Source organism: Labeo rohita, chromosome 6, assembly GCF_022985175.1.
Source record: "Labeo rohita strain BAU-BD-2019 chromosome 6, IGBB_LRoh.1.0, whole genome shotgun sequence".
NCBI classification, from domain to species: Eukaryota; Metazoa; Chordata; class Actinopteri; order Cypriniformes; family Cyprinidae; genus Labeo; species Labeo rohita.
Window position 1 is genome coordinate 17,029,244 of NC_066874.1, and position 23,354 is coordinate 17,052,597.

Genomic DNA, 23,354 nt, shown 5'->3' on the forward strand with positions numbered 1-23,354 from the left:
CTGTAGTGTTTTAAAGTTGTCATAAATCACTGGATCTTAATGTAATCTCCCTTTTTACACAGTCTTGTTGTAAATTATTAGTACATTACATTATTTGCAGCATTTCCTTGTCCATTTTACTTGCTGCTTTTTCAGTTGACCTGCTTGGCAGAGAAGTGAAATAAAATTTCCTTTGGTTTGCTAGCAAACGGTTTAGTGCCGGCTCAGTGGGGAAAGTTTTAACATATCAGGAAAATATTTGGACAGCCTGCTGTTCCCAAGTGGTCAGTTACTGGCATAATCTAAGATCTTGCGTGTTTGACAAATCACTAAATTATTAGATATCATCTGAGTACTTGATTCATAATTCTGATGTTTATCTATCAGTAAACACAATATATACGTGAACATTCAAATATTCTGTGTTACATTTGTGTAGGTCACTAAGCTAAAGCAAGCCTTGCAGGAACAGTTGAACACATGTCGCAGAGAAATGGAGCTGAGTGCTGCCTCGCTAAAGAAGACTTGCAAAGAGAGAGATGAACTGGCAAGGGACAAAGCCAATCTCACAGTGCAACTTACCTCAGAGCAACGTAAATCCAAGGCCATGGCCCAAGACCTGGCCGCTCTGCGGTGAGTCAGTGTGTGTTAGTGTTTTAGTACGAGTAGGATTTGGTGTATTAATGTGTTTATATGGGCTAAGTGTTTGTATTTATGTTGGAGTTTAAGGTTGGCAAGCAAAGTAAAACACCTGTGTTTTCAATGAGGTTTTTTTGAGTAATTATCAATTGGGTCTTTTCAATCATGTAACTCTTCCTAGTTTCACTAAGTCTTTTCTGTGAAAGAATCACTGTGAGGTTAATCCTGTGTTTTGCTCTGTAAATCATCTCCAGAACATCTCATCTGTCTTGAATGATGTTAGCTAAAGAAAGAACCATTTAAAGATGTTCATTAGCTTCACAAAACACAACCTATTTTTCTTTGTATCCTCTCACCATCTCTCCTCGTTTTTCTTTTGCTCAGGGCTGAGAGAGAGTCTCTAGAGTCAGGCCTCTTGGACAGGCAGGAACTGGCCTCGATGCTAGAAGCTGACCGGGCTAGGCTAGAAGGAGAGAACTCTAGTCTACAGCAGACTAACGAGACTTTGACGCGTGAGTGTCTCTTCAGGGAACCTCTATTCCTCTCTCATTGACTTGGCTGAGCCCACTAGCCAGTGGGCCCCAGCTACAGTCCACAAGAGGCCCATATTTTAGCCCAGAACTGGGGAACAGCTGAGGGGTCAGCCGAGGTTCTCTCTAGAGCTTAACAACGTCCCCTCACAGATAGCATCCACACTGTACTATTTATGTGCTTGTGCTGTCACTATATATTGTGTAATGATGATTCCAAAGAGCATTATAATTTCATGTTTCCTGTATGTTGGAGCTCAGTGTGTCCCTAATGTATATTTTCATTACAAAGCATGTGTATGTACTTGCTATTTTCTTTGCACAGGTGAGCTGTCTAGTGTTCACAGTGAACTAGAGCAGCAAATGTCCCGGGCTTTACAGGAAAAACAGGCTTTAGAGTTAAAGCTTGCTCAGGTTGAGAGGAACGCACAACAAAGCCTCATTACAACACAGCAAAGCCATCAGGAACAACTCCATACTGAGCGAAAGCACAAGGTATCACTGAAATTTTGAGATAAAGGTACTGTCCCAAATGACACACTTGCTTGTTTTCCCTGGCAACCCCAATACACAAAGCAGACCAGCACCTGACTTTATCACATTCAGCCATATTGCAATTCTTGTCTTTCCATCCCCAAATTAAAGAGCTCTTGAAATCATAATTAAGACTTTCTTGTACCGTTTAAGACTTTTTATTGCCTTAAATTTGATTTAACAATTACATTTTAAGACTTTTTACGGATCCACGGAAACCCTGCAGTATTTGGGACAGAGCCATAGATTGAACTGCTACAGTGCCTTGCGAAAGTATTCATACCCCTGTAGTTTTTTCACATTTTGTCACAGCCTTATGTTAAACTGCTTAAAATTACTTTTTTCCACATCAATCCACACTTCATACACCATAATGACAAAGCACAAAACAGGTTTGTAACAACTTTACAAATGTATTAAAAATAAAAAACTGATATGATTCCATTGCATAAGTATTCATACCCTTTTCTGGGACACTTGAAATTTAGCTCAGGAGCACTCATATTGCTTGTAGATGTTACTACACTTTGAGTGGAGTTAAACTGTGGCAAATTCATTTAAATGAGAATGATTTGAAAAGGCACACACCTTTCAGAAAAGGTCTAACAGCTGAAAATGTATATCAGAGCAAAAACCCAAAAGCCTAGAGGTCAATCCTCAATCCTCTCCTCAGTGAAGACACACTTGGAATTTGCAAAAAAGTACCTAAAGGACCCTCAGTGATTATCTGTTCTGATGAACCTCAATTCTAAGCATCATGTTTGAAGGAAACCAAGCACTGCTGATCACCTGTAGAGTACCATCCCAAAAGTAAAGTGTGCTGGTAGCAGCCCCGTGCTGTGGGACTGTTTTTCAGCGGTAGGGACTGAGGGACTCGTCAGAGTAGAAGGAAATCTCAATGCACCAAAATATTGAGATAGCCTTAATGAAAAACCAGTCCAGAGCATTTAGAATCTCAGACTGGGCAGAAGGTTCACCTTCCAACAGGACAATGACCCTAAGCACACAGCAAGGGTGGCTTATAGACAACTCTGTGAATGTCCTTGAGTGGCCCAGCCCGAGCCTTGGCTTGAACACAATGAAATATTTCTAGAGAAACCTGAAAATATCTGCCAGCCTCCATCGAAGCTGAGAGAGCTTGAGAGGTGAAGAGTTGAGGGGAAGAATGGCAGATAACTGCCAAATGCAGATGTGCAAAGTTTGTCGCATCATACCCAAAAAGTCTTGAGGCTGTAAAGGTGCTTCAACTAATTACTGAGTTAAGGGTATGAATACTTATGGAGGACGTGGGGGGCTGGGGGAAGTAATTAAAATCAGTTTAACATAAGGCTGCAACATAAAACGTGAAAAAATGAAGGGGTATGAATACTTTCGCAAGGCACTGTAGCTCAGCAAACAGCTCAGTATTCATTGTGTGTTTATTTCAGACATGTTTACTGCCATAGATTTAGGACTATCAGAGAAATTCTGGCAGAAGATGCCATTGAAATGTAATAACCCTAAACTGTAAAACTCTCCTGTGGTTCAAGAGAGTATTTGGATGCTTATAACACATGCACCTGTCCTGTGTATCTCAGGAGCGCATGCGTGCGGAGTTGTGTGCACAGAGGGAACAGGCAGAGTCGCAGCTGCGGGCTGAGTGCGAGGAGCTGCGCATGCAAAGTCGCAGAGTTCAGCAACAGCTGCAGGAAGAACTGGCCAAGCTGCAGCAGCACTGTACAGAATCCCTGCTGCAGGCCGAAAGCCATAAACAGCAGGTGTGTGTGTGTATTTGTGTCTCAGAGGAGCACAGTCAAAACCTTTTGACAACTTCCTTTCGATCTGATCAAAAGGCGTGTCTGTTGCCCCATATAGCCTTAAACCATCTGCAGTCAGAACATGGGGCAGATGGCATCACTGTGAGTTGGTTCGACAGCATTAATTCTGAGTTGGCTGTGCTTGATTGGCAGGTTCTATCTGAGAAAGAGGCAGAGAAGGCTACTCTTACCGAGCGCATAATCACCCTTGAGCGTGACATAGAGACAGCTGCCCTTGAAAAAAGATCGTATGCGTAGAGACTTCCTGAGCAAACAGGAGCAGGACAAGGTATAATAAATCCAAATATCTCTGTGGATCATGTTTTGTCTTTATTAAGATTAAGTGTTATTGAATTAGTTCACTATAGAATTAAAATTTCCTGATAATTTGCACCCCTTTGTGACATGTTCATGTATTTTTGTCTTCAGTTGAAAAGAAATTAAGGTTTTGAGGAAAACAATGGGGATCAGCAGGTTGAAAGTCCAAGTTGCAGTTCAATGCAGCTTCAAAGGGCTCTAGGAATAAGGATCTTGTTTAATAAAACAAACAGTCATTTTCATGAAAAAAAAAAAAAATTGTATATACTTTTTAACCATAAATGCTGTGACTATGACTTCTTGCGTGGTTAGTTCTTCATCTGTGTACTTTAGTTCAAAAAGTTAAGGTAGGGTGAAAAACTCCATCTCAATTTCTCCTCCAACTTCAAAATTATTCTTTGCATTTTCGCTTTGTAAACACTGAGTTGATACTCCCACCTATGTCACACGTGACCTTTCCAACGTATCTACGCAATGCGAGAGGTCATGGGCTTAGAGCTAATGCAAAATTAGCATTTGTGGTTAAAGAGTATATACATTTTTATTTTTTTTAGAAAATGACCGATCGTTTTGCTAGATAGGACCCTTATTCTTCGGTTGGGGTCATGTAGAGCCCTTTGAAGCTGCATTGAAACAGCAATTTGGACCTTCAACTCACTGATCCCCATTGAAGTCCACTATATGGTGAAAAATCCTGGAATATTTTCCACAAAACCTTAATTTCTTTTCAAATGAAGAAAGACAGACATTAACTTCTTGGATGACATAAGGAAATTTTAATTCTGGAGTAAACTAATCCTTTAAAATCTACACATATATACACACTGGTCCATACCAGAGCATGTGTTTCTCAGAAAACTGAGAAAAAAACAATTCCTTTATTGTTAATTTGCATTTTTGTGTTGAAACTTAATCACTGAAAAGTGAAAAAGAGTTCTATGTAAAAATAAGTTCACAAAGTGCAAGGAAAATTGGAATTATTGAATTAATGCTTATTTGATATTCTCATACAAATAGTTTGAGAAATACATATTAAATTATAATTTTTTCATGTCATGGCCAGAAAAATGTTAAAATTCTGTACTAAAAATTTCTTTGCTGTAAAAGGACCTAAAGGAACTTGTTAACTACAGAAAAGCTGTCCTAAGTAATTTTTTAATCGACTGACAGCCCTAATTTCATGCATCATAGTTTTATATTCATTTTTGTTTCTCCTCCTCTCTCTACAGGACACAGTTTTAGGGTTGCAGGCAGAGCTTCAGGACCTACGATCTCGTTTCGAGGAGTCTCTGAGTTCCCGTGAAGTTTCAGAGCGCAGTTCAAATGACCAGATCAGAGAGCTTTCTATGCAGAGGCAGGAGGCTCAGCAAGAGGTCACACAATCCTTTACATTCCAGTTGTTCAGTCACAGAAACAAATTTATCTTCCAGAACACAAAAAAAACTATAGCCCAGGAGAGCAGTAAAAATTGTGTTTGTGTCAGTGCCAAATAACCAACGTCACGTAAGTTAGGAGGTGAGTTAGTTTATGTTGGGCCGTGAGGCAACATAAGGCCTGTTGGAGTCCAACTTAGGAGTACCTACCAGGAGCAGTCTTGGGGAGCGCCATTTAACACACACTCATGTTGAACTTGGCATTGGTTAATGTGTATTGAGCATGCTCCAGGTGCCACCAGTTTGACTGGTTAGCAGACATGTTTGCGCTTGTGTCCGTTTGTGTACACTTCTACCTGTCAAGCTCAAGGTCAGCCTTTGGAATTGACCTCTGCACATACCTCAGGCCACAGATTTACTTGTTACTCAGGGGCTGTGAGGAAAACTACTCACCAAGATGGATTTTCCCCTCCTGTTTGATTATTTTCACTAATCCTTCTCTAGCTTGCCCTGGTCAGACAATGACAAACCACCAGTGGTGAAAGGGAATGATAAAAGCCAGCAGGGGAGTAAAAAGCGAAGGCTTTCTCTATGATATGAAAAGGAAAAGTTGCATTAACAAAGAAGCAGGTGGTCAGAAGTTTATTTTTTCCTGTACTATGAAAATCATCTGTATGAAAACACTGCCTCCAGCTCAACTTAAACAAAGGTCATCTCTGATCCACTGGCCTACTAAACCAACCACCCTATCAATGAATTAAACCAGTGTGGGCTTGGCATGAGCTTATTTCTTTTACATCAAGATTTATGAGAAGAAAACATCTTGTGTGGCCCAGTGAACTTAAACACACACATAAACACACACACACACATATTTCTCTTTAGCACACCAGCACCTACACACGTTGTACACACCGCTGATGTTTCTCATCATCGCTGCTGTGTGTGGCAGTCTTTGGAGCCTGTCCTGTCTTTCTCTGTTTTTCTTCTCCCTCTTTCTCTCTGCATTCTGGCTGCATTTTGGGGAAAAAATGCACCGTAAAATGATTAGCTGTAGCCAAGCAATTACCAGAATGTGGGTCATATTCCTGTGTGTTTACATGGGCGAGGAGTTTCACCCTGAGCATATCTGATGAAAGTTTTTGAAAATTTGAACCATTTCACATGCACTTAAAACACATTTTTAAGTGCAAACGAGAATGTGCCCTGAAATCCGGCGTTGAAAGGAGGGCAGAACTCTTTGGATGAGTCTGATGCTCACATGCTTTGAGAAGCTGAATGGAACAAGGCAGTGGAATTTTACTAATAGGCTGTGTTTCCATTTCATTCATCTCATGGAAAATGAAGTTGAATTGTCCTCAGCATAACCGTGCCACGTAAGGAATATGACTGTTAGAAATCTTCACTCCCTCTGTGGTGTCACAACACCCCACTTGAGTGATTTAAATGGACTTTATTTTAGATAGATAAAGTTACACCACTGCACTCAAACCATGACCCATCACTCCTATGTATTTACCAAACCATTTGGTTTCATTTAATCTTTCTCTCTCATCTCTGTCTCTTTCAGGTGGAGCGTTTGAGAAGGGAACTAAGTGAGGTGGAGGAGAGCAGGGACTCTGGCCGTAAGGAACTGATCGAGGCCCACCGAGAGCTCAGGGAGTGTTTGCAGGACAGGGACGCCCATCGGCGTGAGGGCTTGGAACTGAAGAGAGCTTTAGGAGATGTTGTGAGAGAAAAGGAGGCCATCCAGGCTTCCAATCATGAACTCCGAACAGCAGTGAAGAGAGCCGAGTTTGAAAACAACAGGTTTAGCATACTACACTCGTTGAAATGTTGATATCTTTTGTATGTAACATCAGATTTTTACTGAGATGTGATTTTACGTGAACATAAACAAAAACAAAGTTGAAAATAGGGTTCTCTGTATGGTATAACCTAAATGTCAACAAAGGAGTACAAATATCTTTATGGGTTATCAAGCATTCCCTGTATTGTCCAGTTTTTTATGGAACAAGGAGTTAGCATCATTAAACATGAATTAATCTTCATTGTTTTTCTTTTTTTTATCAGTTTAAAGCGAGTGGGAGAAGAAAAGGATCAGAGGCTGACAGTTTTAGAAGAATGTAAATCCTCCCTCCAGCAGGAGGCACTGAAGCTTAGAACCAACATGCGTGAGCTTGAGAAATCTCGCTTGCAGGCACGCAGAGAACTGCAGGAACTGCGCAGACAGGTCAGGGCCCAAGAAAAATCATAGATTGGTTCACTCCAGAATTAAAATTTCCTGATAATTTACTTACCCCATGTCACCCAAGATGTTCATGTCTCTCTTTCTTCAATTGAAAGGAAAGTTTTTTGAGGAAAACATTCCAGGATTTTTCTCCATATAGTGGACTTCAATGGGGATCAGTGGGTTGGAGGTCCAAACTGCAATTTTAAACCTTAAATGCATGAATGTTTCGCCAGTCATTATTACATATTCGGGTCTTTAGCGTCCCAGAGGCATATATCCAGAACGGATGGTTCTCTAACTTCTGCAGTAGCAAAAAAGTCTTGATATTTAAGTTACAGTTACAAAAGAATAAAATTAAGCATATTTTGTTACCTTTTGAAACTTTCAATTTGAGCAGATGATTTTACCATCGCCGTCACTGTCAGAGCGCACTTCAACAGTACATTCAGCATCTGGATCATATTCGCGATCTCAAACATATTCTCAAAACTATCATTTTCAATGACTTCAATCAATATTTTGATCGCTGGCAGCTTATTCACCACATCCACTATCAAATAACAGTGATGTTTATATTTTATTGCATACAGTAATTGCTCTGCAGTAAAGCCATTCAAATCAATTAAATTTGCAATTATTATGACTGAAGAATTACGTCATTATTGTCCATCAAACAGTGCCACCTCGAGGAAAAAAGATGAATTGCACATACTAAGTCAACAGATGTTTACATATTTTTGTGCCCGAAAAATATACTTACATTATCACACACCTGGGGTCTTTACACTTTTTTTGCAAAAGATTAATCAGAAAACTTTTTCTTTTATGTTTCGTTAGTTTTTTTCTTGTTGTATTGTTTGAAAAGAATAGACTGAGGAATACTAAGAAAGTTGATGTCAAACTTAAAAAAATGAAGGAGGGAGAGGGTAGTGAATGACGTCCCATGTTGCTAAAGACCCGAGGTATACATTTAGGGGTTAATGCATCTTCAAAGGACTCACAATCCCAGCTGAGGAACAAGGGTAATTTAAAAAAAATGAATAAATAAATAAACTCCTGGATGCAGAGCTAGTGCAAGAAGAGCATTTGTGGATAAAATGCATATGAATTTACATTTTTGGAAAATGGTTGATCGTTTCACTAGATGAGACACTTATTCCTCGGCTGGGATCGTGTAGAGCTCTTTAAAGCTGCATTGAAACTGCAATTTGGACCTTCAAACCACTGAAGTCCAATATATGGAGAAAAATCCTGGATTCCTTTAAAAAACATATTTTCGATTGAAGAAAGAAGGACAAGAATATCTTAGATGACATGGGGGTGAGTAAATTATCAGGAAATTTCAATTCAGGAGTGAACTAATCATTTACAAAATTAATGTATTACTAGGTCTACAGTGCATCCTCTTCCTCATAGAATTCTAGATTTTTGTATACATTGCAACGGCTTTTGTAAAATAAAAAAGCATGTGTCTGAGCAGGTGAAGACATTAGAGGGTCAGTGCACTCAACAAGGGCAAGAGTTGAGTGACATGCAGGCCAGATTGACCCAGGAAGAGCACAAAGAAGAGGAAATGAGAAAGGAGACCTTTACTCTCAAACAAAGAGTACTGGAAAGCGATGCTGGCCGAGAGGCAGCTCTGAAGGAGGTACAACACACAATCTAACATAAACACAAAATTCACACACGCATGCAGTAACACATTAAAACTCTTGGAATTTGTTTGTGTGTGTGAAAAGGCTGCAGGCTTGCAGCGGCGTGTAGTGGAACTGGAAGAAGCGCAACGCCAGGAGAAAGAATTGCAGCAACAACAAGATGCAAGTCTTCAGGAGAGCCAACTGAAGCAGCGTGAGGAGGTTGCTCGCTTGGAGGGGGCACTGCAGGAAGCCCAGGCCCAGCTCAGGGAGATTGGGCTGAAGGTAAGCTTAGCAGAAGCACGGGCCCAAGGGCTGGAAGAGCAGCTGGGACAAAATGATGCCATACGGAGAGATCTTGAGCACAGGTTGAATGTTCTGAGTTCTACCCTGAGACGTACACTTGGAAGCGGACGTGGAAGACGTTCGCCCGCACCCGGGGAACGTGGACGGAGTCCCTCACCATGGAGAACTCGATCACCTGTGAAAGGTAATGCATTCTCAGTCCAATAATGAATCGGGTCTTTGTAGTAAAGGTTAGCTAAAGGTCAAGAAGAAGATCACCGCTCTTATATTACAAAGGATTGTTAAAATCTAAAGGTTATTAAACAATGCGCTGCTCTAACTTACATGGTGTTCTGAGTTACTTGTGAGAGGAATCGAATAAAAAATTCTGTGTATACCCTCAGGTGAAACCATGTCAGATGAGCCAGGGGTGAATGGATTGCTGGTGTGTTCTTTGTCCCCCTCCCGCGGAGAGGATGGAGAACTGGATTTGGACTCGGTTCACGTGTTGCTCCGTAGCTTCCAGCAAGAACTCAGGGACACACAGAGAGAGCGGGTACCTGACACCTCTACACTGCCACAAAGGCATCGTAAAAGTACTGAGGAGAACTTAAGAAACAAATCAGTTTGATTTGTGAGCTGGTTTTTATGAACTGGGTCGACCAATTCTTTGAAAAGATCCAACTTAAAAGAATGATTTGTTCACTCATTTTATGAACTCATATGAACATGCCAAGGAGAGCTAGAGTGGAAGATTTTCATTGAATATTGACTTAAATTTTGGTCTGTTCTTTACAAAAAGCTCACATAGCACTGTTTTGCTTTCCCTCTGATTGTGTGATTGTAGGATGAGGCTCAAGGACAGGTGCACAGTCTCAGCAAGCAGGTAGAAAGCCTGCAAGCCAGTCAGGAGAGAAGCAACACTCGTATACAAATGCTGAAACAATCTATCAGAGAGCTGGAGGAGGGTAAGAGCAATTTCTAGCCTGAAACTTGGGTACACGCTACTACGTGATGACCAGTTTGCGGTTCTGTTTTTGATTATCATGGTAATGTGTGTGTGTGTGTGTGTGTGTATGTTTGCCAGGAAAGCATGAGCTGGCCAAGCATTTAGAGGGGACACAAGCATCACTCGCCTTACGGGATGAGGCGGTTCAGCGTGGGGAATTACAGAACAGGATTATGAGTGAAGAGCTGGCCAAAATGAAGAACAGCCAACAGATAACTGAGGCAGAGGCCAAAGCACTGCAGGTTAACACTCATACATTCTACACTAACTAACACATATATGGTTTAAATAGTTGAATGCAACAGTGATCAGCCACTTTTCAGGACAGGCGTTCAACACAGTTTAAAAAAAAAAAAAAAAAAGAACATGCTAAACTCATGGTGATGTACATTTACAGTTAAATGTACATGAACAGTAAGATTTTTAATGTTTTGTTAAAGAAGTCTCTTCTGCTCACCAAACTTGCATTTATTTTATCCGAAGTACAGCAAAAACAGTACAATTTTTAAATATTTTTACAATTTAAAATAATGTTTTCTATTTGAATATAATTTTAAAATGTAATTTATTCCTGTGATCAAAGCTAAATTTTCAGCATCATTACTCTAGCCTTCAGTGTCACATGATCCTTCAAAAAATCATTTTAATATGCCAATTTGCTGTTCAAGAAACATTTATAATTATTATAATCAATATTTTAAACAGTTGAGTACCTTTTTTTAGGATTCTTTGATGAATATAAAGATCCAAAGATAAGCATTTATCTTTAAGAAAGCTTTTGTAACATTATACACTATACTGTATATACATTCAAAAGCTAGAAATGAATACTTTTATTTAGCAAGGATGCTTTAAATTGTTTAAAAGTGTTGATAAAGACTATGTTACAAAACAGTTATATTTTCAGTTCTTCTGAACTTTCTATTCATCAGAGAAACCTGAAAAAATTCTACCTAGCTGTTTTCAGCATAATAATAATAAAAAATGTTTGAGCAGCAAATCAGTACATTAGAATGTGTCTGGAGTAATGGTGCTAAAAATTCAGTTTTGAAGTCACAGGAATAAAACACATTTTAAAATATATTCAAGTATAAAACAGTTATTTTAAATAATAAAAAATGTGAACATTTTTACTGTTTTTGCTGCACTTTAGATCAAATAAATGCAGGCTTGGTGACCAGAAGAGACTTTCTTATGAAAACAATACAAACAGTCTTACAGTTCACAAACTTTTGGCTGGTAGTGTAGGCCTGTCTTAAAAGATGTATGTGTTATCATTAAAAATCTTTGTGAATAATGGTTTTTGTACTCCACTGTGACACCACTCAATGGGATTTTTACTTCTGGGATACAAGTGATACAACAACACTCTCTCACAGCACCACAGTCAGTATAACAAGCAGATATTTGCAGAAATTATCAAGTGTTCATTGCCACTCCACAATAAAAATCTTTGATGAGTTGCACTTTCAGTAGTCATGTTATCAGTATAAATATACTGTTGTATTCAGGAGAAGCTGGAGCGCTCCCAGGCCTCTGAGGAAAATCTGGAGGCTGAGCGTCGCCGTATAAAGGAGACCTGCGAGGCCGTGGAAGCTCGAGCTGCCAGGCTGGAACTCGCACGCCGGGGATTAGAGGGAGAGCTGCAGCGTGCCCAACTCCGAGCCACAGAGACGGAGGCCGAGGTCAGCTCACTACAAGAACGCCTCAATAACCTCCGGAGAGAACTGGGTGACAGTGAAGAGCGTGCTGCTATCCTGAAGGTGTGTGTAGGTTTGTGCATTGTTAAAAAGGACATCAGTGATGTTTGAGCAATATAATGCAGCACTGTTGCTCCATTGTAGGTTGAGGGTGAGAGGTTGGCAACTGCCTTGGCACACACAGAACTTCAGGAGAGCCAGTTAAGGGAGCAACTGCAGGGCATGGCTGCATCTCTGACTGAGAGCAATGCTGCTATAGGAGCAGCACAGGATCAGGCCGCACAGCTGCAGCGAGCTCTCACAGCCAGTGAACATGACCGAAAGATGCTGCAGGTCAGTATTAGTTTTATAGTGTGCATACGTTTGCCTTACTAGCAGTTAAAGGGTTAGTTTACCCAAAAATTAAAAGATATTTCTGATGAAATCCGAGAGCTTTCTGACCCTGCGTAGACAGCAATGCAACTGACACATTCAAGGCCCAGAAGGGTAGTAATGACATTGTTAAAAAACTCCATGTGACATCAGTGGTTCAGTATTAGTTATGAAGCTACGAGAATACTTTTTGTGTGCAAAAATAATGACTTTATTTAACAATTTCTTCTCTTTTCAATAGTATTGTGTCAGAAATGTGTGTATATTTGTGTCGAATTTTATTATATTATTAATGTAGACTAAATGTATTGAAGGAGGAGTAATGGAATATAATTACAGTATTTTTTTGTGATTAAGGTATAGCGTTTATGCATTTATACTAAATGTATTTAGACTACTGTTTTTCATACGAATACCTATTTATTGAGGTGCTATAACTGTTATAATCATGATCTATGGATGATGCTACGGAAGAGCAATGCTAAATTAAAAAAAAACAAAAAACAGAATAATTAAATTTCACCTTATAAAATGAGGTTGCTGCAATTTTTACAAGAGACAAAAACATGTTATATTATTATCAGGCAACACAAACCGGTTTCTTGATTTAAAACAGTATTACTCATTAAAACATGAAGACCTAAGGGTGTTTTCACACCTGCCTCATTTAGTTCGGTTGAATCGTTCGTTTTCCCTTTTGGTGCGGTTCGTTTGGGCAGGTGTGAATGTAGCAATCGCACTCGAGTGCGCACCAAAAGCGGACCAAAGAAGCGTACCGAGACCTCCTTGAAGAGGTGGTCTCGGTACGCTTTCAAACAAACACTGGAGCGGTTCGGTTGTAGTGAGAAAGCAATCCGATCCAATGGACCAACGAACCAATGAACCAGGCTTTATCACACTGTATAATGGGTAATTACAGTTCCATGAACAGCAGTAGCTTTGTAGTTTTGCTAATACCGCTTAAAATGAACCTGTGTCTGTCTGCGCCATTCAAAATCAAAGCGCGCCTTTTCATTTTGTAATGCCGTCTTATTGCTCTGTTTGCAGGAGGTGTGTTTTAAAAATTTTTTCCTGACGAATCCTGGACTCCTGCTCAAAATTGTAAATTAATATAACGATACCTAAAAAAAAAAAACAACAATAAGCCTGCAGAGCTGTTGTTGTTCCATCCTGACAGATGACAGCTGAGCAGAATCCCGGAAAAAAACGTGGAACTTTGACCAATGAGAGGACAGTTTACTCGACTTGTATGACTTGTATTAACACATTTGGTCCGTTTAGAAGCAAAGCAATCGATCTACAGGTGTGAAAGCACCCTAAGAAATTATTTTTTTCTATTAAGATGACGGGAAAAAGAGTAAAGAATTCAAAAAACAAAGTGTTTGTTATGTTCTGACTATAAAGAATAGTTTAAACCTTAAACTTTAAAGCCACAGTTAACCGTCTGGTTTGTACAACACTCACATTGTAGCAAAAATCTGCCTTTAAACGTGAAAATATCAATATGGACTGATAAGAAAAAAAATTATCCTGATAATTTTTTGGCTATATTGCCCAGCCCTAGTGTCGTGGTACTCTTGTAAGCACGTGTCGAAGACTGACGCGGAAAGAAATTGTTGAATAAAGTCATTATTTCGTTTTCTTTGCACACAAAAAGTATAGTAGTAGCTTTGTAACATTACAGTTGAACCACTGATGTCACATAGGCTATTTTAACAATGTCATTACTACCTTTCTGGGCCTTGAACGTACTAGTTTTTTTGCTGTCTATGCAGAGCTCTCCGATTTCATCAAAAATATCTTAATTTGTGTTCCGAAGATGAATGAAAGTCATGATGATGAGTAATTATTGACAGAATTTTCATTTTTGGGTGAACTATCCCTTTGACTGACCATACTACTAGCAATATACACAGCAATAGCACCAAAAGTCCTAACAGCAAGACAAGCTTAAACATGGAACTTAAAACATGTTTTAGCAAATTCTCTATGGAGGCTTTATTACAACACCGTCAATCATATTTCTTCATCATGAACTCACAAACAACCTTATTAAGTTCATTGTGGTTTAGCCACAATCTGTTTTGATCTCAATTTACCTCAGTTCATGTACAGCTTTAATTGAAACCCTACAGATCATCTTACTACCATGGCCACAATGTGAAGTGATTTATGCTGTGGTTCCATAATGTTTCCAGATTTGGAAAAGTTTTTTTGTATTTACCTTTGCTGCCGCCCGTTCCCTGAAGGTGCTGGATGACGGTGCATTAAAACGTTGGACTGAACTCATTAATTTTCTCCAGCTCCTCTGGAGGGTTTTTAAGGCTTAGTATGAGTCTGTTTTAAAGATGCTGTACAAACAAAAACACTGCGCCCTCAGTGTAAATCTTTTTCAGTTTGCCTGAGAGCTGCCAGCTTTTGCCAATAAAAAGTGATCCAGAGGAAAAAACGAAAGAAAGAGTGGGGGAAAAGGATAAAAAGACAGGACACTGGTAGTAGTGAGCAGAAGAACAGCCTCCTCATTAAAACTGGATGTGGGTGTGTGATTATGCATGTGTGGATTGATGCCTGTTCATACTTGTCTGTGTGTGTATATGTGCACAGGAAAGATTGGATAAGACACGGGAGGCTCTGACAAACTGTAGGAAGCAAAATCACGGCTTGAGTGAGAGACTACAGATCCTGCAGAGAAGCCAGGAAGAGTCTGAACTCAGGGTCTCTGAACTGGACAAACAGACACGAAGCCTGCAGGAGGTTATGCACACACACGTACACTCAAAGTTTACACAATGTTTTAAAGGGTTAGCTTACCCAAAATAAAAATTCTGCGATCATTTACTCACCCTCATGTCGTTCCAAACCCGTAAGATCTTCATCTTCGAAGTGAAGATGTTTTTAATAAAACCTGAGAGTTTTCAGTCCCTCTAGTGAAAATTGACTACACCAAAATGTGGTGCTTAGAAAAAGAGATGAGAAAAATCCACATGAATCAAGTGGTTTAATCTAAGTCTTCTGAAGAGACTCGCAAAAACAAACCTCATTGCTTCTCATATGTCATACGAGTATGACTGAGCTTCTGTTTACCATATTTGGCCTTCATTGTGTTTTGAAGATGAATCAAAATCTTATGGGTTTGTAATGACATGAAGGTAAAAAAACCGATGACAGAATTTTCATTTTTGGCTGATCTTGTTAATATAATTTGGTTCTTGGAGGCACATACATCAAACAAATCCTGGAACATGTTTTGCATTTCAAATGACACAGGGTGGCAATGTTGGCAAGAGGTGCTGCCTCGCATATTGCTGTCAGCATTGTGCTCCCTTTTTTCTCTGTCTGTCAGTAGAACACTATTTCGAAATTCAAGGTTGTGAACTCTTGCACATGACACCATATCTTAACCAGACACAAATACACCTAATGTTGTCTCTTCTTTGAGTTTCTGCCCTGGACATGACACATTCTAGTCCAGAAAACCATGTTGATCTATACCAGTTCTAGTCTGGACAGTCATGTAGATGCTGTCTATTCTACATCTCTTCTAATTCTCTAGGCTGTCAGACAGAGGCAACAGGCTGAGCAGGAGGTGCAAGAGAGCTGTGCGCACTTGCAGGGAGAAAAGGGCCAGCTTCAGGAGCAGGTGGCTACCCTGCAGACCACAGCACATCGGCTGCAGGAAAAGAAAGTTGAGCTGGAGAGGACACTGCTTCGTATGGAAAAAGACAGGTCCTCCCTAAAGCGTACCCTGGAGAAGGTACAAGTCATGCTGTTATAAATAGCATGCACAGCCAAACATAATGACTTTAAAATAGTTTGTTGTTAATGTCACTGACTGTGATGTTTAATTTGTCTGTACCCTTAACTACTCTTAGTATTATTGGTTGAGGTAAGTTTGCATGAGAGTTTCTTTTGGGAATGTTTGTGTGTGTTTGCTAATGACTTGTCAATATTATCTCTATAAGTGATCCTCCTACGTGAATTTATACCATGTGACAGTATCTCACACCAGATTTCTATCCTTCATTTTGTGTGTATGCGTGTGTTGTGTGCAGGTAGAGAAGAATCGCCAAAGAAAGGAGGTGGAGGTATTTCATGCTGAGCGTGAGAGAGAACAGCAAGAACAAAAAATCCGAAATCTAGAGCAAGAATTAAGCGAGACACAGGCTGAAATTCACACACTACAGGTGATAGAGATACTTACAAATATTATACGTTTATAATACATGGATCAGCATCTAATACCCTTAACCTTTGAAATCTCATCGTAATAATATTAATTGGTCATTCATCCAAAGTCGCTGGGATAGACTCCCAATTAGTCCCAAATAAAAAAGATAAGCCCATTTAAAGTCTAATAGCTTTAAAAAGTAAAGAAACAAACTTTTCCCAATAAGCTGCACAATTTGAGGTAATATTCACGTCTGTAGCCCAAACTGTGTGAAACCAGATAAATTCTCTGGGTCAGGAGTTTATTTACAGTGCCCGCCATTAATATTGGCACCCTTGGTAAATACAGTCTTGGGGTTGGAAAGCCTAAAAAAAAAAAAAAAAAAAAAATTCTGTAGAAAAATATCGGAAGAATTTCAAGAAAAATCCTCCTTGTTTATTCAAAAACAAGCTCAAGCATATTCAGTTGTCAGACATGACTGGAATGTCAAACGGGACTGTCTTCTATGGTTAGATGAAACTAAAACCCACCAGATAGAACTCTAATGTCGTGGGCCTATTTTTCTGCTGGAGGTCCTGGACATCTTGTTCAGATACATGGCATTATGGAATCTATCAAATACTAACAGCTAAAAAATCTAAACCTGATTGCCTCTGTTAGTATTCTTATAATGGGCTGTGGTTGAATCTTTCATTAGGAGAAAGATTCAAAACAAACATGTGTCACTAAGCACAAAATGAAGCTTCTGCCATGGTCGTCCCAACTCAATAGAAAATTAAAGCTGCAAGAAGCGATGGAAGGGCCATCGCATCTGGGTTTACCGCCACCTGGTGGCTTTAGGAAAACACCGAACGGTGAGCAATATGCATTTAAAGTGATAAATATAGGAGGAATATGTCAAAGTCAGTATATAGAACAGGACTCTGTGCTGAGATTGGACATTGTTTGCCTGAATTATAACAACTTCCTTTTTCATGGCGAAACATCGAAGTTTGTCAGGTCGCCACGGACACACCCTTCAACGAAAACGCAAGATCTTCGCAATTTAACGTCACAGAGAGCTTCAGATTGCACTGACCAAATTTTGTATTCATCTGTTTAAATCTCTAGGAGGAGTTAATTTAAATAAAACGCCTGAAAATGGCAAAAACGGCACAAAACCTGCAGAGAAAATTAAAAATGACTGACTTCCTTTGGGTTTTGGACTTCATACCAGGGATTTTTTTGTAGGTGTTGGTGTACATATGTCTAGCAGTCTACCACTGGTGCTCGAGCCTTAATAATAATAAATGTATTAATGCTAATTAATGTATTATTGCTCAGTTATTACATTTTCTGAATAAAATGTGATTGGTAATTGGTCCCAAGTAAAAAAGATAAGCCCATTAAAGGCTAATTGCTTTAAAAAGTATAAAAAACACTTTTTCTCAATAAGCTGTGCAATTTGAGGTAATGTCTAATGTCTAAAACCAGGTTAATTCTCAGGGTCAGGAGTTTATTTATTTACAGTGGTCTCCACTAATATCGGCACCCTTGGTAAATATAGTCTTGGGGTCAGAAAGCCTTAAAAAAAACAAAAATCAAACAGCCCCTACATCACCACATTTTCTTTGGGAGGGTTTCAAGAAAAATCCTCCTCACTCATCCAAAAACAAACTCCAGCATATTGAGTTGTCAGACACGACTGGCTTCTATGGTCAGATGAAACTAAAAAAAGAGCATTTTGGCAGCAAACCTCCCAGATAGAACTTTAATGTTGCAGGCCTATTTCTCTGCCGGAGGTGCTGGACATCTTGTTCAGATTCATGACATTATGGATTCTATCAAACAACAACAGATAAAAAATCAAAACCTGACTGCCTATGTTAGTATTCTTATAATGGGCCGTGGTTAGTTCTTCCATCAAGACAATGATCCAAAACAAACATTGTGTCTCTTAGCACAAAATGAAGCTTCTGCCATGGCCATCCCAGTTCCCTGACCTGAACCGTATAGAAAATGAATGGGGTGAACTGAAGAGAAAAGGCACCATCATAGAGCAGAAGAGATTCTGTATGAATTAACTGGTCTCTGATCTGTTCTCCAAACTCATCAGACATTATAGGAGAAAACTCAGAGCTGTTATCTTAGGAAAATGACATTGTGATAATTAGGTGCCAATAATTGTGGCCAACATGAACTAGAGAAAAGCATTTATTTTATAATGAGATTTTCCCCCCACTTTCCATTGTTTTACTTCAATAATAATTTAGAATTTTGCAATGTAGATTTATTTTCACAGCCACCTTTCCTCATGTTTACAAAGGGTGCCAATATTAGTGAAGAGTGCTGTATATAGGGGTTTACTTCATCTCTTTTTGTTTTTTGTTTTTTTTGGATTCGACTGTGACAGGATGTTATGTGTTGTCTTTGCAGTCACAGATCTCTATCTTGGAGCAGACTCACTCCCAGAGGCTCCTGGAAGTGACGGCTCGCCACAGGCAGGAGCTTGACCTGGAGACAGAGCGGATGAGAGACTCCCAGCAGCAGGCAGAGAAAGCACTGGAGGCCCGAGAGAAAGCTCACCGCCAGAGGGTCCACTGCTTGGAGGAACAGGTTTGAGAAAGCTATAAAAATGTGATGTTTTGTACCAGTGACATTCAATAGGAATAAGCCTTTCATGAATACTCAACAACTTTGCAATAACTGCTGTGTTTCTCAGGTTTACACACTGAAAGAACAGTTGGAGCAGGAGATGAAGAGGAGGCAAGCGTATATGAAGCAGATGCTGAGAATGGGGCTCTAAAAAAAAATTTAATGGCTTGGGAATTCTGCCCATGGTGACCAACTGACAGCTTTTTGTTCCCAAACATATTTGTAGTCTCCCAAAGGCCTATAACCAATGAAACAGGGCCTGTGCTAACATGAATGGACTTCATGCATAATGAAATGTTACACACACACACACACAAACACACAAAATCACTGGTCTCAGGGTGAAATGTTGGACTACACTTGCACAAATACTTTAAGTAATCCTGAACCACACCATAAGAACCCAATAACAACAAACAAAGAGATCACTGTTTCACCAAATGCTTCTCAATTGCCAAATTGTTTTAAGGATTTGTGCAGCAAACTGTTGAAGCAGACCATAAATCTACCTTAAGTCAATCCCTGTTCATCTTAGAGCATTAGGCACAATCTCAATTCTACATCGCACACAGTTGTAAACATCTGTACCTTTCTTAAATATTACACCCTAGCCTAGGTCCTCCAAACTGTTTAGCAAACCACACTATTACTCTATCTTTTCTTTTATAACTATTAGTTTTTAACTTGCATGATTGCTGTGATCAGTTTTTATTCACACAACCATTTAGAGAATAAGATCATCTTGTTTTAGTTAGTACCAATCAGCTAAATGACAGCTAGAGTGAATTAGGACAGAAAATTAGTAATATTTTCAGTTTCCATATGTGACCCTGGACCACAAAAACAGTTTTAAGTAGCACGGGTATATTTGTAGCAATAGGCAAAAATACACTGTATGAGTCAAAATTATCGATTTTTCTTTTATGCCGAAAATCATTGGTTATTGAGTATAGATCATGTTCCATGAAGATATTTTGTAAATTTCCTACCGTAAATATATCAAAACTTAATTAGTAAATTTTGATTAGTAAAATGCATTGCTAAGAACTTAATTTTGACAACTTTAAAGGCAATTTTCTCAATATTTTTTTTTTTTTTTTTTTTTTTTTGCACTCTCAGATTCCACATTTTCCAATAGTTGTATCTCGGCCAAATATTGTCCTATCTTAACAAACCATACATCAATGGAAAATTATTTATTCTCAAACTCAGTTTCAAAAAATGTACCCTTATGACTGGTTTTGTGGTCCAGGGTCACATATGGTGTTTATGTTATTATGGGTGTTAAAACAATATCTAATTCATTATCACTAATGTAATGTGTCTAATGTAGTAACTATTGGAAAACTGTATGTATTTCTTCACAAAGTAATTTTTATGAGTCAATAAAACCATACAAACTAGAAAAATAAAAATGAGGTTGATTTTTGTGGTCTAAAGAACTGCTTTCAGTTGGCATTGATGTATTTTGGATAATTGCTGTTGTTTATAATGTGTGCAAATAAGCTGCAACTACCTATAAAAGAATCTTTGTGATGTTCTGACTCCAAGAGTTAATTCCCACTAATAACCCGCTGTATAAAAAGAATCTCATTATATTTTTAGGGGAGCTGTTTCCAGGCACATTTAAAATATTTGAAATCTTTTGCCTTGTGTGTTTAATTTTAGGGAAAATTGATTGAAAGAGAGTAAGCTTTCTTTCAGTAAATCTCTAGTCCAAACTAAAAGGCTTTTGTATATTTTCGTATTTTTTAAACATATCTTGAGTACAGTATACAAGGAATGCACTATGTATGCATCATATGACATGCCAACTTCTGGAACTTTTACACTGCCATGTGGTAGTGTGTACCACACTGAGACATGTTCTTCGGGGAGAGGTATTTCTCAGCAAAAGCAAAGAGCAGAGGAGAGTGCCCTGTCAGAGTCTCTTTAAAGCAGCCCTTTGATTACCATAGCTCCACCCAGTGCTTATCCAGTTACCGGTCTCTCCTCAGCTATTGGATGAGAGTTCCTAATCATGCAAGGTAGTGAATCCCTGGGGGGGTGGGGCTGGGTCTGAAAGAACTCCTTTGGCAGGCAGAATAGAGGTTTTATTGAGGATATTTCTAAACTAACCATCAGGGACCAAGTCACTGGATTGTAAAAAAAAAAAAAAAAAAAAAAAAAAAAAAAAAAATAGAGCCGAATCACTCTGCTCCCTCTCCTTCTTTCTCTCTCTCACTCTGTTCATTTCAGTGAGCGGCACGGAGCACAGCAGCTCTTGAGCACACAGAATGCAAGGAATCTACCCCCTTGTTATAGACCAACAGCCCAAGTACCAGGGCTGAGAGAAGATCTGAGAAGAAACAAAGGGTGGAATTAGAACATTTACAGAAACGGACAAGAAAGACAAGGAGGATCATTTGGCACTGGGGTTTACAGTTGTCTTGTTGCCCTCTTTGAGTGTCCTGGATCTTAGTCCTCTCCTCTCCATCCCTGTGCAGACAAGGTCATGGGGTGGCTGAGGAGACTGGTGCTCTCCACGTGCATGCTTGTTATTTTGCTTCATGGCGTGGAGCCGGCTGTACCCCTGGAGGAGTTCTACCCATTTGGCCTGGATGAAGGTGACTCTCAGACCATCGAGCAAGATGATGGGGGATCAGGACTGGTTGCGATCTCTGTGGCTTTCCCTTTCTTTGGAGAACGGCACAACGGACTTTATGTGAGTATAGTTTGCATGTGGGAAAGTGTTGTGCGGGAGAATCAGGTATTCCATTCAGTAGCTTAATTGGTTTGTGTGTATGTCTTTGAGGGACAGAGCCAGGTCTTACAGCTTGAGATTGGATAATGAATCTGCACCACAAAGTTTTACACTGACTGAACTACTGAATGTTTTGTAGTGAAGAGATTGTAGCAGAAGAGATCTGCTTGTTCCAACTGTGGTTTAAGGGAGTGAAGGAGAGAAAAGAAACAAGACTTGTCATGAGAGCAACCAGCGATAGTGCTTTGACAGGTCTTAGTGCTTAATCATAGCCATGTCCTGCTTTTGGTTGGGCGAGTGGGGCTTTGATATGTGTCATCTGTGCCACAAAGGAAGCTCCATCCTCGTAAATAGACACCATCTGTTTTGATGCAGCATCCCAGTCGTGTTGCCTCCCAAAATATGCTGCTCCACCCAAGGCACCCATCTTTACTACCAACTGTCCAGCCTGGCCGAGGTACCATAGTGACAGAGGCTAGGTTTCCAGACTGGGCTACAAGCGAATGGATAAATGAGATCACAATCCCAATGCAGCGAACGACTGACCGAGCAGACATGCCACACAACCAGTCTCTCTCCCAGCCACTACATGTCATTCAAACAACTGCGCCCTCACAACTTTGAGGTGCAATATTGTGTTTCCTATTTTAAAGTCATGAAATTACTTGGATGTCCTGGCAAGCGCAGCTTGCTGAAATAGTGCAGGGTTGTATCTGCGCTTCACCCTTAGTGGTATCTCATATCTCAGAGCACAATGTAAATATTAATGCGAATTGAACAAGATAAGACCTGCTGTGGCTAGCAGTGAAGATCTAAAATTAGATTACTTCAATGTGATAGAGCAGAAGATGACTGAAGGCACAGTTATGGGTGGTAACTACAAAAAGGGGGCAATGAGTACAAACCGGGAGGTAACTACAGGTCGATCGGAGTAAGAATTTGCAAGTCACTGGTGCATTGAGGCATGCGACAGCATTAAAACTGCGCTCATAATTTCTGCATTGCGCTCAAGAATCAATTACGCTTCAGCTTTATTGCACGCTGTAGCCACATGTTGATCTCTTCCACAAGGGAGCTGCTTTCGAACAGGTGAGGTTTTGGAGAGTACACAAGGGCAGATCCTCATGGATAATTTCTTCCGGGAGGGCATTCCAAGCCTTCAGGCTTTGAAAAAACAGAAAAGCTCTTGAACCAAACAATTTGAGGTGGTTCTTGAGAGTTGTCTCAGGGTATTACTGTAAGAGCTTCCCTAAAGCGAAAAGAAGGATCAGTACTGCCTGCTATTGCATGTTTAACTTTCTGACCTACTCTATCTGTCCACCCCCAGTCATTTTTCTCACTTTTTCTCATTCACTCCCTCTTCATGATAATTTAAATACCATTTATAATATAACTAACTCACAAATA

General features: G+C 39.6%; 2 protein-coding genes across 2 annotated transcripts in view; both read left to right on the forward strand.

Moving 5' to 3' along the window:
- The window catches only part of crocc2 (ciliary rootlet coiled-coil, rootletin family member 2), a 67,767-nt gene extending 47,457 nt beyond the window's left edge, over window positions 1–20,310 (forward strand). Inside the window, 21 exon segments of the mRNA XM_051113101.1 lie at window positions 419–612; window positions 1,003–1,130; window positions 1,474–1,643; window positions 3,260–3,439; window positions 3,632–3,718; window positions 3,720–3,767; window positions 5,026–5,169; window positions 6,740–6,978; window positions 7,243–7,402; window positions 8,883–9,050; window positions 9,142–9,526; window positions 9,726–9,877; window positions 10,169–10,289; window positions 10,409–10,572; window positions 11,842–12,093; window positions 12,175–12,363; window positions 15,007–15,156; window positions 15,956–16,156; window positions 16,455–16,586; window positions 18,986–19,165; window positions 19,272–20,310. Coding sequence (XP_050969058.1) covers window positions 419–612; window positions 1,003–1,130; window positions 1,474–1,643; window positions 3,260–3,439; window positions 3,632–3,718; window positions 3,720–3,767; window positions 5,026–5,169; window positions 6,740–6,978; window positions 7,243–7,402; window positions 8,883–9,050; window positions 9,142–9,526; window positions 9,726–9,877; window positions 10,169–10,289; window positions 10,409–10,572; window positions 11,842–12,093; window positions 12,175–12,363; window positions 15,007–15,156; window positions 15,956–16,156; window positions 16,455–16,586; window positions 18,986–19,165; window positions 19,272–19,355 — 3,528 coding nt within the window. The 3' untranslated portion in view covers window positions 19,356–20,310.
- A 1,131-nt stretch (window positions 20,311–21,441) lies between these two features.
- Window positions 21,442–23,354, forward strand: part of sned1 (sushi, nidogen and EGF-like domains 1) — a 47,535-nt gene continuing 45,622 nt past the window's right edge. The window contains 1 exon segment of the mRNA XM_051111475.1: window positions 21,442–21,908. Within this exon segment, the coding sequence (XP_050967432.1) occupies window positions 21,699–21,908 (210 nt within the window). The 5' untranslated portion in view covers window positions 21,442–21,698.